This window comes from Hibiscus syriacus, unplaced genomic scaffold (assembly GCF_006381635.1).
Source record: "Hibiscus syriacus cultivar Baekdansim isolate YM2019G1 unplaced genomic scaffold, ASM638163v2 tig00005929_pilon, whole genome shotgun sequence".
NCBI lineage: Eukaryota > Viridiplantae > Streptophyta > Magnoliopsida > Malvales > Malvaceae > Hibiscus > Hibiscus syriacus.
Genome location: NW_024062071.1, coordinates 1119763 through 1135324, shown reverse-complemented (window position 1 = coordinate 1135324; position 15562 = coordinate 1119763). Strand labels below are relative to the sequence as shown.

The 15562-nt window shown below is 35.8% G+C and overlaps 2 protein-coding genes and 1 long non-coding RNA gene across 6 annotated transcripts; all 3 read right to left on the bottom strand.

Annotated features, from left to right (window-relative positions):
* Window positions 1–1296: 1296 nt before the first annotated feature.
* Window positions 1297–4015, bottom strand: LOC120200035. Of its 4 annotated transcripts, none has more exons than XR_005523511.1 (3): window positions 3768–4015; window positions 3197–3681; window positions 1297–2542 (listed from the first exon to the last, which is right to left on the bottom strand). It is a non-coding gene; the product is annotated as an uncharacterized LOC120200035 (long non-coding RNA). The 4 variants fall into 4 exon arrangements; XR_005523512.1 differs by having other exon boundaries at window positions 1297–2525; XR_005523509.1 differs by having other exon boundaries at window positions 1297–2300.
* Window positions 4016–4970: 955 nt separating this feature from the next.
* On the bottom strand, window positions 4971–7373 carry LOC120200034 (sulfite exporter TauE/SafE family protein 3-like). The gene is made up of 11 exons (XM_039200980.1): window positions 7305–7373; window positions 7009–7209; window positions 6885–6949; window positions 6764–6803; window positions 6610–6674; window positions 6440–6526; window positions 6299–6349; window positions 5982–6203; window positions 5507–5600; window positions 5195–5335; window positions 4971–5103 (listed from the first exon to the last, which is right to left on the bottom strand). The coding sequence occupies exons 1-8, from the start codon at window positions 7357–7359 to the stop codon at window positions 6105–6107; spliced, it is 663 nt and encodes a 220-aa protein (XP_039056911.1). The 5' UTR covers window positions 7360–7373; the 3' UTR covers window positions 4971–5103; window positions 5195–5335; window positions 5507–5600; window positions 5982–6104.
* A 1596-nt stretch (window positions 7374–8969) lies between these two features.
* Window positions 8970–11068, bottom strand: LOC120200084 (probable polyol transporter 6). Its single transcript, XM_039201008.1, has 3 exons — window positions 11001–11068; window positions 10488–10618; window positions 8970–10387 (listed from the first exon to the last, which is right to left on the bottom strand). Exons 1-3 carry the CDS (start codon window positions 11066–11068, stop codon window positions 8970–8972), a joined length of 1617 nt encoding a protein of 538 aa, XP_039056939.1.
* Window positions 11069–15562: the final 4494 nt, after the last annotated feature.

The following is a 15562-nucleotide window of genomic DNA, read 5'->3' as shown; positions in this document are numbered from 1 at the left end:
ATAATTTGATTTTATAATCTTCCCTATCAAAAATAATATTTTGGAATGATTTATAATTTATTGGATATAGAGATGGTCTTTTAACCGAATAAAAATTATATTGAACTACTAAACTATTACTAAATGTGGTGATGAACTAATTGTACAATATAAAATGAGAATAAAAAATATATCATTATACTATTTATCTAATTACTAAAAATATATAATAATAATAATATAATAAAAAATTAAATAAATTATTTGTTCACTTAGACTCAATTATTAGGTTAAAATCGAATCAAAGTTTGATTCCAATTGGGTATGGGTAAATTAAATTTTGGTTACTTTCGATTCAAGTTATTTTCAATCTAGGTTGATTTTCGGTTCGGGTTACTTTCGGTTCGGGTTGATTTAGGTTAAAATATAATTTGGGTCGGTTTTGATTCAATTCAGTTTATTTTGAGTTTAGAATCAATTTTGGGTTATAATATTCAAGTCTATATCGAATCTCGGTTCAAATAAATCGATTCAAGAAATCAAATACTTGTCAAATTTGCCATGTATAATCTCACTATCGTTTCGAGAATTTTCTTCATCCCGTCTTCTCTTCCTAGCTTATAGGTCTTCAACAACAATTATTTGTTATGAGAATTTAATACAATGACGTCAATTACAATATTGATTGACTTGGTAATTGAAAATTTAGCCAATAAATAAGGGTTTCAACCAGAGTTCATGGTTGAGTGATAAATTTTTAGAAATATACAAGATTGAAAAAAGAAACAAAAAGAAAAAGTTAGAATAAATTATACAAATGACCACCTAACTATGTATTTGGTCTCAAAATGCCCACTACTTTCAAATTTAAGTCAACATAACTACTGAATTACTTAAATGATTTTAATATAATAGCATGTCGTTAACCTTTAACAAAAATATTTACATGAAAATTAACAAAATTGATAAACTAAAGCATGAGTCCTTATAAAGTTCCATATTCACAACACTAACACCCTAATTTGTTTTCTTTCATTTTGGTCACTATTTTTTTATAATTTGTTTCCTTATGTTTTCATTTAATGCAATTTGTTCCTAATTATATTTTTAATTTGTCTAATGCCTTAATTTGAACATACTTTAAAATATTTTATTCTAATCAATTATAAAATTTATAGATTAAGTCACCTAAATTTTAAAAGTAGTCAATTTGATCACTAAAATTAACTTTAATCCTTAATTTTTAATTTAATAAAAACTTATATCAATTGGTCGCATTTTATGGGGTTATTGCGAGGTCGACAAGAAGTCCTATGGTTAGAATATAAATTTTCAAAATTTTGAGACTCTTCCTCATTTTTATGTTTTTAAATATTATTTTACAAGGTCGTACAAAGGTAAATACGACGAGATCTGGACGGATTCGAGCCGTCATCCTCCCAACCTCGGGGGATCGAGCACTCTACCATTTTGAGCTTACAGATCTTTCTTAAATAGTCACTAGCTAGGCCAATCTACCATTCCAAAACTCACTTCCAACATTCCAGCTATAACACAACCGGTAACACGATTATTGATTCAGCTTTACTTCCTTGGACCTTCAGAAACTAGAACTCAGGTTCAGATACAACTTCCCAACTGAAGGAAGAAATCAACTCGTTAATCTGATTACGGTAAGTCGATCATAAAAAATTCAGTTGTTGCAGAATCCCCACGTATTTCAAATTCGACATTTCTTCCAAATTAGAAGATACCAGATGTAACTTTAAAAGAATCAATATCATCAAAGAATATACCAGCTGAAACTTCCATACAAGGGAATACTGGAAACGTGTTTCTATCATACCTGCAGGCATAGTCTTTGATTTGATCGTAGATGAATGCAAATAAACAATAAATGCGACAGGAAAAATTAACGTGGAAACCCCATGAAAGGGGAAAAACCACGGTACCGAAGTACACTGAATATTTCACTATGCAAAAGGGGCCCGTTACACATCAACATATGTAACACCAGAATCATCAATCTTCAAAACTAAATCGAGCAGTGCACCAAGCAAAACCAGATGGGTTCAACTTACGCTGTAGGCTTCAATGCTTCAAGAACTAGAATATGGAGGAAATCTCTCAAACAGTAGACCAGCTGCGCGTCAGAATCTCCTCAGATGACAGTGCTTACTTTCCGATGTTAGTTAAAGATGAGGCAGTTTCCAAAACAACTCTCCGTTGATACATCTTTCGTCGATAAATTCAATGGCCAGTAAATGATCTTCAACCTTCAACCCAACGTTAAACAGAGACCCAAACAAGGGACCGTGCAACTACAAAAAGCAATACAAGTATTGCACATATGATACAAAGCAACTACATACTAAACTTAACTAAAGGTACAAAGTTCGATGAAACAATACTGACAATATAATGTCCATGTAAATTAACCATGGTAGAAACAAGAAAATTTAAAACAACTGAAAAATTACGGGCTGTTTCAGGAGATGGAGTCTAAATGGTGGAAAACTTCAATACTTGGGCCAAATTGGGGTCATCTGAAATTTAACAAAGGCTGCTTAAATGTGATTACTTCCAGTGTTAACACCATATAACCTTTTAAACGTGCAATTTATCCATTATTTAAGATGCAATAAGAATGGCATGTCCAGCTTCTCAATTTCCAAATCAAAACCAAAGAACAAATATATGCAAGAAACATAAGATTTAGCTTACCAATATGAAATAAATCTAAGAAACAATAATTTTGGTTTTTTTATCAAAATAGCTTTAGTTAGCTCACCAAACAAATTTTGTAAAAGTAGAGTATGATAATATCCGAAGATATTGATTTTCAAAAAAAAAGTCTTCGAGAAATAAATTACGGTAGAAAAACATTAAATAAATCAAACAATTCGAAAGCTTTATGAAAAGACATAATTGAAAGGCCAGTTCTATAAAATGTCAAAATTTAATAATATAAATTTAATTAGAGAAAAAAATAATCTCTACACGTACAAGCTCAAGCAAATTTGAAAGTTTAACAAAAAAAAGTTAATATTTAAACCAGATTTTGGTTTTTTTTAAATGATTTTATAGATTATATCCATGTTTGAATGACTCAAAAAAGCATACCAACCCAGTATGTTAATTGCATATAGTGAATAATATATATTAATCAACTTCATACCTTCATCAATATTAGTTTATTTTAAAGAAGATCAAATACCTTTGCTTTGAGATTTGTAAGTAGTTGACGGTTAATAGCTTGGAGAACATGAGCTAAATCCAAGTTGATGATGATGATAATGACGATTGGGGACCATTCGTCGATCCAGTATTACGCAGCGTATGCTAATTGAGTAAATAATAGGAAAGCGTAAAGGGTGAGAGAGTAAAGAGAGACGAGACACCACAGCAGAGGAGAGAACCCGGGCAACCCCGTGCGAACTCCCCTCCGAAACACCAAATAATAGATTTTTTTATTAAGTTCGGGTGACCTGCCATGCAAGCGCACCTGTCATGGCAAAGGCCTCGGATGACAAAGATAGATCAGGACCATTTCCCTTGATATCTTACACATCCTTTCAATCACAAACCAGCTTCCAATCCAAGATCTCTGTCATATAACATCACAGATGGTTGATTTATTCCTGCAACGCATCTCAAGATCGATAAAAGAAACCACGAGCGAGATCAAACGGATCACCATCGCTGTAATATTTCAAAAGATAAAAGGAATAAATAACGAATTTTTGAGATTAATTATCCAGAAAGATTAAAAAAACGAAATTACATACATATGAACAAAGATATCAACATACAGATGACAACTTCCTGCAAAGCTTCCGGATCTTTCCGTCGAAGACCTTTTTAGATATGCATCAGACGGCGTTAATCATATCATCGAAAATCTGATACCAAATCGTAGATCGTTACACCATTCGACCGGATCTATAGAAACAAAACTCGAATCAGGAATCATAGATAATAGATCTGAGATTTCGCACTAAGTAGACGGAAAGAAGGAATAGCAAATGAAAGAGAATATTATAACTTTAGAATGTATACTTCCCAGCAAAAACCTAAAATATATAGGGGAATTTTTAAGAACGGACGGTCAAGGTAAAAGAGGGTTTGGAATGATGAACGTTTGAGATTCGCCCACGTGGATAACGCCGTACGGATAGGAAGAGGATATGGCGCGGAAACGAAGGGTGAGGGGAATTCGGCAGAATCCGTCCAATACGTGTGCGCCACGTAAAGAGTCCATTTATTGTAAAATGCGTTATTATTACGCAAATCGGGGTTTGGTTTCTGATCGTAACCGTCCGTGTCTTTTTCTTTAATTTTGAAAATCTGAACCGTCCGTTTTCTGTCTGCGCTGTCCCTCGCTGAATGATAAATGCGATTGAAAACGACGCCGTCGGTTCTCTCGAAAGACACGTAAACAGCTGCATCGCATGCGTTTCCCAGGTGTTCGTCGCATATATCTTACATTTCACACGTATTACAGCAATATGAACTTTTTTTTAATAATTTAGATTAATTATCAGAAATTATTTATTCAAAATTTTATTTAGTTGTTGATAATATATATTATAAATATTATTATTTGAATTTAACTCATTCAAATATTTTTATATCGTTTAAGCAATATTTTATATTCGAGTTTTTTTGTACTTAAAAAATCATCATTGTGAGAAATTAATTGATCTTATTTTCATATGTAATAGAGTGAGGGGAGGTAAGGTATTAGGTTGCTCCCAACGCCAGGTTGAGAGTAGCTTCAGTGAAAGACCTCCGGTAATCAAAATTATGAATTGTCCATCGTAAGACTCGATCTCACGACCACAAGATTAATACATTGCGCTCTTAAGAAATGGAGGGTAAAAAAAATGAATGCCCACCACCATATACAACCAAAACTAAAATCTATAATTGAAAAAAATTGACAAATAGTTGGCTTCGAAGGCCTCAAACTTCAATACAATTAATTGCTTGCTCTCTGCTCCATCAGAAATAAGCTCAAAATAACAAATAAAAAAGAAACTCAAGAGATCTTGCAGAGGTTTTCAAATCCCATGTACTCTTCATCTTCCAGTTTTTCAACCATATCAGCAATGCCAACTCCACCTGCAAACATTCACCAAAATGTATGCTTCAGCTCGGCTTCCTATAAGGGTATATATATTTACCATTGAAGCAAAGGAAAGCATTGCATTACCTAAACTTATTGCACTTATAAAGATCGTCAAGGCTAATATGAAGATGATTATAGATGTCCGTCCGAAGACGGTGATGATTTTCCGGACTACATGCTGCCCGGTGATGGCTGCTATGGTGGCTACCAGAACAAAATAGGCGGCTGCAGGGTAAACGAGAAGTTAAAGCCACGACTATAAGGTTGATGAAGCCTATGTTCGATACCGAAATGCATCGAATACATAAAACATTTATATCAAGTCCGAGCACAAGTAATAGAAGATGATATTGCTAGGGATTGGTTCTAATGGTAGATTTTTTACTTGTTACTTACCATATGGGATAGGGAAACTATTGAGAAGATATTATTGTACGACCGACAGCGTCGATGAAAACGCCATGGAAAACGTCGATGTTGCATTTGCTACCTGGACAAATGGATAGTAACATTGTCAATACCGGCTGCATTTTATCTCTTTAGATGCAAAACTTGATCAGCACCTGGTAACACAGTCTGCAACGCATTTCCCCGTCTCGGGGATACAACTCGCCCCATGTAGACATATATTGAGCGCATACCGATTCCTCAAAGATCTACCATCTGCAGGCGTGTCTCTTTTGGTTCGAACTAAAGGTTTCTCCCACAAGGTCATGTGTGAGAGATTCCTTGTTCGAACCAAGAAGGCACCTTGCATGTCACAAATCTTTAGGAGACCAGTGAATGAACATGGAGAATGATACCTTTGACATATATGCAGCGACGATTATATTCCGATATGCTATTATTTGAACAGATCAATTAACTATACCTGAGGGGGAATTACAAGTTCAAGGAAAAGAGGACCCAAGATGAAGCCACCTCCAAGTCCAAGCAGACCACCAACCAGACCAGCAATTATGCCACAAGAACAGTAAAGAAGAATCTGATATATCTACCAATTTGTCACTTCTTTTCCTTTTGATGCAATCACCCTTCTCCCTTTGTATAAGCATATGGCTTCAAAGACTGTCACAGAGGCAGCAATAGGTATCTATAGGGGGGGAAAACAAATAAAATTGCAGAGATTTTAACCATAAGAAACTCGAAATTATCTGTTCCGCAAATATGGCCATTTCGAGTTTCTACCTGCAGGGAGTTCACAATCCAATACATGACTGAGCAAGTTTGAAGATATTCCTGCATAAACAAGCATGTGTGTCGCATTTAGCTAAGGAAAAAATTAAGGCACTATGGTTCTTGGGATGTTTTAGACAAATATTAGCATACCTTAATAATCTGAACGACGAGAAAACCAATCCACGCGTAAACGAGCAGCGATAACTCGTTCCAGTGTATGTTTTGTATCAGAGGAACCTGAATCGAATCATATGGAAATTATGATTTGGAAATGAAAAGTCTATTGCTGTAAGAAAACCTCAAATGTTCTTAAAACTCACATCATCATCATGACGTATGGCGTTTGGGCCACTAGGTAACATTTTATAATCTTGAACAGCTCCATCTGCAACTCTCAAGGACGTAAGCATACGCAGGTGCGAAATTATTGAAACCGGTCATTACATTAAGTTTCTTGCTTAACAAGGCACTCACCAGATAGTTTGAATTCCTCAGCTTCTAACCTTGCTGCTTCCTGATAATACAATCTCGAATTCCTCATCAACAGTCCATGCCATGGAAATACTTAAAAGATTAAACAAGTTGAAAATTCTACCTTCTTCATCACTGTCTCTTTCTTCCATGTATCTACACCTTTGATCAAGGCTTTAGTTGAAGTACCTGGCAATGGCACCGATATCAGAGGAGAAAAATGAAGAGTCGGAGCAACGTATTATTACCGATGAAGAGGATGATAAGCAGAAGTGTAACCATCCAATCTGCAAACAGGATATTGAGGGTAACTCCAATGCTGATCCCAAGCATAAGCATGGGCTGGAAGAGCAATGGCAAGTCATAATCTATGAGGGGCATTTCCAGTGTTGGGTGCCTCAGTCTCAGATTATAGTATACTGTTGACCCTGCTGCACCCATGATCATACCTGCAATCTCCGAATGAAAAGTTCGAGTTTTACGACGTTGAAAACTCGAACATCATGCCGTGATCGATATTTAACAACAACAACAAAAAACTCACACTTGGAAATGGCAGTGGAAGACTTGGGGTCCAAGCCAATGATAAGAGTGAGCATGGGGACGAAAATACCACCACAATGTTCTTTCTGCAATTCCCACATTGGCATTCATGACAAGAACTAGAAAGATTGCACATGCTGCCATTGTTATGCCTCTCGGTTCACATGAAATTGAGCCATTTTGGCTACTGCTTCAGAATTGTTCAAATGAAAAAAAATTCAGGAACTCGTGTTAAAAAATGATCCTTTTCTTACTGTTTTATTGGAAACTTCATGGCTGTTTCCAAGCTCATTATCGATCCGCAAGTTACAGTAAGAAATGGGTTTAGCCATTGATCTACGGCAAAAGCTTTATGAAGCTTCGTAGTTGCTTCAATCTTCAATCCAACTTTGGCTTCTTCTTTTAGTTGTTTTTATCCTAAAACACTTGCAAACAGAGTCCCCTCCAAGCATTTCCTTTTGCTGGGTTTTTTGGAACTTTCAGGTCCATAAAGAGAGCTTCAATGAGACATCAAGCTACCAGTTGCTCTCTTTAATTTTTATTTACGTATCGTGAGTTACTTGATATCAACTCGGTCAAAGCTCGATAAATACTTGGCTCGAGTGAATTTGACTCGAGCTCGACTCGAATTCTTAATTAACCGAAACGAATTACTTGATATTATACTCGAAGAGTTTATGAGCATATCGAAAATATAATATATAAAGATTTTATTTTTTAAAATAAATTATTAATAATATTAACATTTATATGTTGATTTAAAAAAAATACATTATGAGGTTTTTATGTATTTAAGGTTCAGGTTCGAGTATAAGTTTGAAGCTTCAATCGAGTTAAGTTTAAATGTTTTTTTCTTCATTTCGAGCTTTTACGAGTTCAGTTCATGGTTTCGAGTTCCAGTCAGACTTTTCAATTTGTTCACAATATGATCTTTGAAATATAATTTAAAATCGGGTAAAGTATATGAATGATCCATCGACTATAAGATATTGTCTTATTAAATCCCTCGACTATTAAAAGTTATCAAAAGATCTTACTACTATAGAGCGTTGTTTTGTTGAGTCCATCGACTATCAAAAGTTACAAAATAGTCACCCGACTAATCATTATACTCCAAACTCGTCCTTTTTCGTAAAAATTGACAGTATTTCGAGCTGAACGTTAATTTGTTGACTGTAACATGATAAAATTTAATCTCGAAATCTCAAACGACTATCACATTTCAGTCATCATGTTAACGTCCAGCTAAGACAATCATTAATTTTTTAACGAAAAAAAAACGAGTTTGAAATATAATAAATAGTCGAGTGATCATTTTATAAATTTTTATAATCGAGAGACTCAACAAAGTAACACTATATAGTCGAAAAATTATTTTGTAACTTTTAATAGTTGAATTACTTAATAAGACAGTATCCTATAGTCGAGGAATCATATGTGTACTTTAAAATTTTGTTTATATTCATATTTATATTTTAATAATCTAATAATTATATGATAAAAAAAATCATGTTTGTTCGAGTTTGGATCGAAATTTAACCAACTTAATAACGGCATTGCCATAGCTTAATTGTGGATACAAAGTACAAACCAGTACCCAATTTGCATAGAATACAACACGAAAAAGGCCAGATTTTGCATAAAACGCCGCTCTAAAAACACTAATTCAAACTCCTACTGAAACACCGGTATTACTAGTCGGCTGAATTTCCAGACTTGGGTTTCCATGCCGTGCGGTGTTCTTGCTGAAGAGCGTCTCGATCTCTTCCAGTGTCCTTCCCTTGGTTTCCGGCAGCAAAAAGTAGAAAAACCACCATGCCACGACTGATACACCGGCGAATATAAAGAAGGCACCTCCAATGGTAATGGCCTCGTATATCGAGATAAAGCTCATCGAAACTACGGCATTCATCAACCTATTGACTGCAACACCGATGCTGGCCCCTTGTGCCCTTAATTTGAGAGGAAATATTTCGGAACTATAAACCCATGTGATCGGACCAAGGCCGATGGAGAAGAAGGCTACGTACGTGTAGGTGAAGACGATGCTTAAACATAATGCCCAGAGTAGTTTTTCGTCTGGTTTGATCTCCACCATGGTTAAGGCAAAGCCTAAACCGGTCAAGGAAAGGATCATTCCTCCGGTGCTGGTTAATAGGAGTCGTCGTCTCCCGAATCTGTCGAGGAAAAGTGTGGCTATTAAGATGAAAAGTGTTTTTGTTAGGCCGACACCGACAGTGGCGAGTAAGAGCTTGCTCTTGGTGACGATTCCGGCTTTCTTGAAGATTCTTGGACTGTACAATACGACTGCTTCGATTCCCGTTGCGTGCTCAAAGAAATGGATTCCGATGGCGGCGATTAGGATCCGACGTACGCTCGGTGTCGGGTTTATTATAAGTTCTTTCCATACGCCTTGGCCGTGGTTGATGTTGGTTGGCTTGACGACGTCCGAGACGCAATTCGGATCGATCCCAGCCGCGAGTTTTATGTCGTGGAACCGAGACTCGGCTTCTTCCTCGGTGTTGGATATCAGTAATAAGATTGCCTTGGCGTCTTTTAATCGACCTTCCATGACTAACCATCTCGGTGACTCCGGCATTTTCAATATGCCGATGGCTAAGACTATCGAAGGGACGGCGGCGACGCCGAGCATCATCCGCCAGCCGAGTCTCAGAGTCAATTTCCCGAACAAGTAATTCGAAGTGTAGCCGAGTAAGATGCCGAAACTGATGCAAAGCTCCGGCAAAGATGTCAACAAACCTCGATTCGAAGGAGACGAAATCTCTGCCGAGTAAACCGGAGCGATCATGAGGGCGAAACCGACACCGAGTCCGGCAATGCATCGTCCGGTCATTAAGATAGCGTAATTCGGAGCATATCCCATCAAAACCGAACCGATCAAGAAAATCACCGACGCTAAAACGACCGTATAGCGCCGTCCAATGTAATCAGACGTTCTTCCCGCCGCTAAAGATCCAAACAGAGCGCATATATTTAGAATCCCGGCGAGGACTTCGACTTGGACGTCACTGATATTCAGATCCTCCTTTATGAAAATCATCGCTCCGCTCATAACTCCAGTATCTGTAAATATCAACGTTAATTATCCAGTAAAACCTAACACCAGCATGCATGTCAATAAGAACAAATGACACATCCGATTAACTTGAGGATAAGGGATTACCATAGCCAAAAATGATGGAGATGATAGAAGCAAGAATAGCACAAGAAAGAGCATATTTATTAAAGCTTGTCTTGTTTTCACCACACACCGCCGCCATTGAAGCCCAGCTCTGTTCTTTGTATAGTTTGTTTCTCAAGTGTTACTCATCTCCCAAAACCTTTCTTATATATATATATATATATATATATATGGATGACAAATATATTGTATATCATAATATTTTTAGTTTTATTTATTTGTTTTTACTTCTTAATTTCCTTAGTTGGGTGAAAATGTAGGATGTTCGAATGTTATTATTGGCTAAACTCTCGAGATAATGTTCTCGAACAAATTATTTCACGAGATAATGCTCTCCCAAGATTAATTGCTCAAATAGGGTGAAATCCACAGTGTTGACCGTAGGTCGCCATGTCTTCCGGACGACCTACTACGTGGCCAGCCATGCACGTTCCCCAAGCATAGGTCGCCATGCCCTCCGGGCGACTTTGAAGGTCGCCATGCACTCCGGGTGACCTTGTAGGTCGCCGTGCACTCCCTCCTGCTCCTCGCGTAATTCCTCTTGCCCTCGGATGCCCTCGCATAGCTCGCTCAGATGGCCTCGGATGCTCTCGCATAGCTCGCTCGGATGACCTCGGATGCCTAGCGTGTTGGAACGTGCATGGCACATGCAATCTCTCTCATAGCTCACCGGGAAGACATGGTGACCTAGTAGGTCGCCCGGATGGCATGACGACCTACGACCAACTGTAGATTTCACCCTATTTAAACAATTAATCTGGAGAGTGTATTATCTCATGAATTAATTTATTCGAGAACATTATTTTGCCGTCATTATTCGATGGGTTTACACTTTCTTAAGCTGCTCTTGTAATTTCCTTATTTTTTTTATTACGGATAAGAATGCCAAGCTATTCTATCTAAATGTCTTTCTGACTATAAAATAATATATTATATATTATTAAAAAATAAATATAAGAATATTAGTTAAATATCTTCGGCGAATAGATTTTTTATTGTTTCTTTTGTCGATATAAATCTAACAATATTTATTAAACGTATTTTTCATTTAATATTTTGGTTAAAATACACAAATGGTCTCCTAACTATAGAGTATTGATTTATTAAGTCCTTATAATGTTAAAAGTTACAAAATGACCCTCCAACTATAGAGTGTTGCTTTGTTGAGTCCTTCGACTATTAAACATTATAAAATGATCACTCAACTATTCATTATGTTCCAAATTTTTCCTTTTTCGTTAGAAAATGATAGTATTCTGAGCTGAACGTTAACATGCTGAGTTTGATATGACCCCAAAATCTCAAATGGATATCATATATATCCCAATCATCATGTTAACGTCAAGCTTAGACAATCGCCATTTTTTTAAAGGAAAATGACGAGTTTGTAACCTAATTAATAGTCGAGTGACCATTTTGTAATTGTTAATAGTCAAGTGACTTAATCAAATAATATCCTATATTGAAGGATTGTTTGTGTATTTTACCCTAATATTTTTAATTTCTAAATGATAGAATCAAAACATAACCAATAACATAATTGGTATAAAAATCAAACCTAAGATTTGTCATGTTAAATCATCAAAAATAGAATAATAAATGTGGAAACGACTTTAACCGTTGATGGAGATTATCTTAAAGGTTTTGATCTTCTTAAAAGATAAGTCTTCTATTGTTTTAAAATTCTATGAAGAGATTAAAAAAATACAAGTGTTGACCTAATTCTTAAAGACGGATATTTTAATACTAAAAAAATTAAAATGAAAAAATAAGGGTAAATTGTGCATTTAGTATTTAAACTAATAGTTTTGGTCTGTTTTACTTGAACTTTTATTTTTTTTAAATCATACCTATTATTTAGTTTTTTTTTCATTTTAGTACCCTAATGCTAAACACTTAACGCATTTAGTATCTAAACTATCAGTTTTGGCCCGTTTTATTAACTAAACTTTCAACTTTTTTCAAAACTTAATGTTAAATTTTGAACATGGGTATTAAAATAAAACAAAAACTGAACTTTAGGTATTATTTTGAAAAGATTGAAAGTTTAGATACTCAAATAGACCAAACTTAACAGTTTAAGTACTAAACAAGTAATTTACCCAATAATAATACCAGCTCTCGTGTAATGCAGAAGACAAAAGACGGATAGTTGAGGTTAGGCCAAATCTAAAAGTAAATAGCAAGCTGTGTTGTCTTAAGAGTGGCAACTTGGTTCCACAACAAAAGACCATAAGTTAGATTTTACAACTTTACATCATATAATATAATTAAGGACAACACACCCAAAATATCTATTTGTATGTTCCGTCAAAAGTTGAAATACCAGCCTCCATGATCCGAGCAATGTAGGCCACATCCACAAATTTGGGGTCTTTTCGTGGTCAAATTAGTGTACTAAGAAGGCAGGTAAAGACCTAAACTTATCCTGAAAAGACATGCATGGTAAACAGGATGGACCAAAGCACTAGCAGATATAGAAATACATTTTAGGATAAGCACACGTATTCATAATATAAAATCTTTAAATAAGGTGCATATAGATAAAATTTTAAAGTAGATATCGTTAATAAAATGAGTAATTAATAAAAAAAATTACATTTTAAGGTGGGTACGAAAAAATTCGGGGTGAGCACTGTCAATAAATAAATAATTAATCGAAGAAAATTTGAATTTTAAGGTGGACACGTGTCCACTCTCACCAAACCGTGACTCCACCATTAGACCTAGGAGTGTTGGGATACAGTCGTACCCCTTAAATTTTTAATTTTTTTTATATTTTAGATGTTTTTCTCTGTGTTCTAATTATTTAATTTTATGCCTTTAAAATTTCATAACTTTTTTATCTCCAAAAATTTTAATATAATTTTTCAAATCCCTACCATCTTACACAAATTTATGCATCCCGACGATAAACATGTACCTTTTCAACTTTATAGCACGGGCAAGATTTAGCGTATATTTTTGCCTTCAAAACGGGATTTGCAGTCACAATCTTTGATGATCTTGGGAATATTCCGTAGCATAAAAATGAGTACCAACTCTATGACAAACCTGTAAATTGTGTTTCTTTTTATTTTTCACTCAAAGAAACCACGGCATACATTTCGTGTCATTGCGAGGCGCCGCTCTTATTTGTCTAGATGCAATCCAAACGGGTTCAAGTACTTGAAGAGCATATCTATCGAAACAAATGCGATTACCTTAATGAAATATTCTTTTCGTTCTTCCTCTATATTGTTTACGAAATCTGGTTCTTTTTTTGTTATAGTTGGTGGTTGTTTATGAATTCCACCTCTACTACGTAACTAGACACGAGAGTTTCTTCTCATTAAGCTCATCGCAAAAAAAATGACTAAAAAAATATTTTTATTTTAAGATATATAGGTAGTTAATGAATAATAGATTGAATTTTGGGATTCTTTGCTTTAAGATTTTATCTGATCTATTAGAAATTTTTATGTTTTGTTTGTATATATATTGGATATATAAGGAATTAAATGTGGATTCTATTTCTAGATAATGTCTTATCTTGGTTTTGTTATAATGTTATAACGAATTTTTGTTTTGTTTTTTTTATCATATTTATATTAGATTCAGATCGACAAAAATTTAACAATCAAATAAAATGAAAATAAAATTTTCGCGGGCAAATATTTACTCTTTCAATATCTAGTTCAGTTGGCAGGCGAATATTTACTCTTTCAATATCTAGTTCAATTGTTGGGCAATTATGCTAGCCAAATCGCACTAATGCAATTCATTCGCCCAAGTCTGCTCGAACTCTTTGGAGTTCGGCGAATGTTCCGATATCTACTTTTGGAAAAATCTTCGCCATCATGTCGATGATGTCCGTCGAATCCTTCAAAGCAAGACCCTCCCGGTTCAAACATTCTATTAGAATGTTTTGGAATTGCGTACGAAGAAAAGGACTTTAAAAACTTTAGAATCGGATGCGTTCGCCCAGGGAGAAAGGCCTTGCCCCTGCCAACCAAGTCAAAATAAAAAAGAGAACGAAAGGAGAATAGAACTTTATGTTTTGGTAATTCTCTAGGAGTCATGTTTAACCTTGAATGGTATTAATAAATTCTACAGCAATAGTCCCTCGGACTCGGAAAGTAATAACGAAAATGGCTAACCCAATAACGGATTCCGCAGCTGCCACCGTTGGAACCAATGAAGCTGAGAGCGTGGATCATTCACTGTAGATATTTATTGGTCGTCCGAACCCGATAATGGATGTTTATTCGATAGGCTGGCTCTCTTGCTAACAGTGCGCTGAACACGAACTACAAGTCGACCCCAGATGGAATGTACATGTTCGCTAGGCCCCGGATTGAATGTATCCTCTAATTTTTTTCTTTACCCGGGTGAAGTCCTCAAGTCGAGATACAGTTAGTGTTCCGTGAGTGGTCAAGCTCGACTATCAGTTTAGGAATGCGTTCAGAGCGTGGATGATCTATTGATGTCGTCTGAAAGCTTGGCGAGATTAGGTTCGTTGGTTTGATATAAGATTGATGTAAAATACATTTGTTCAGGGGAAAAACATTAATTCAAAGCCAGGCAACGCAAATGTTGATAAAGACAAGGCAGGGGTTCGTAGAATAGGAGGAGGGGTTTTCCACTTCCAGGCTCTTTGAGACCTGGTTTGATAAAGCCAGGATCTGATAGATTCTAAAAGACCTCGACCGACAGGGAGAGGAAAGGTAGGATCGACTCGACGGAAGAAAGAAATGAGAAGAAAGCTCAAGCCAGACCGTAGAAAGCTTCTGGCGAAATGGATACTTCAAGGATAGGACTGTTTCCCATAGGCTGTTTCGACAGGGATCTGGAGAATACGAATATTTATTCATTATAAGTGAGATCAGCAAGCTAAAGCGAGAAGAAAGCTCAAGATGATTGAAGTGAAGGAATATGTGTTCTAAGCCTTTACCTTAGGCCAGGATCCCAAGGGGTCGAAAATCGATTAGATTCTTTTCGTGGTCCGCCCGAGCAAGTAACGGAATGAGTTAACCCTACGAGGAAAGGTTATGGCTCCAGTTCGTCGCCATGGATCA

Bases quoted from the DNA above. Each gene is read 5' to 3' on its own strand.
- LOC120200034 (XM_039200980.1), bottom strand. From the start codon at position 7,359: ATGCTCACTCTTATCATTGGCTTGGACCCCAAGTCTTCCACTGCCATT. The intron at 6,804-6,884 runs GTAGAATTTTCA...TTGTATTATCAG, and splicing joins AAGAGACAGTGATGAAGAAG to GAAGCAGCAAGGTTAGAAGC. The intron at 6,204-6,298 runs GTAGAAACTCGA...CCCCCCCTATAG, and splicing joins GGATTGTGAACTCCCTGCAG to ATACCTATTGCTGCCTCTGT.
- LOC120200084 (XM_039201008.1), bottom strand. From the start codon at position 11,068: ATGCGAGGGCATCCGAGGGCAAGAGGAATTACGCGAGGAGCAGGAGGG. The intron at 10,619-11,000 runs GTCACCCGGAGT...GTAACACTTGAG, and splicing joins AGTGCACGGCGACCTACAAG to AAACAAACTATACAAAGAAC. The intron at 10,388-10,487 runs GTAATCCCTTAT...TGATATTTACAG, and splicing joins CTCCATCATTTTTGGCTATG to ATACTGGAGTTATGAGCGGA.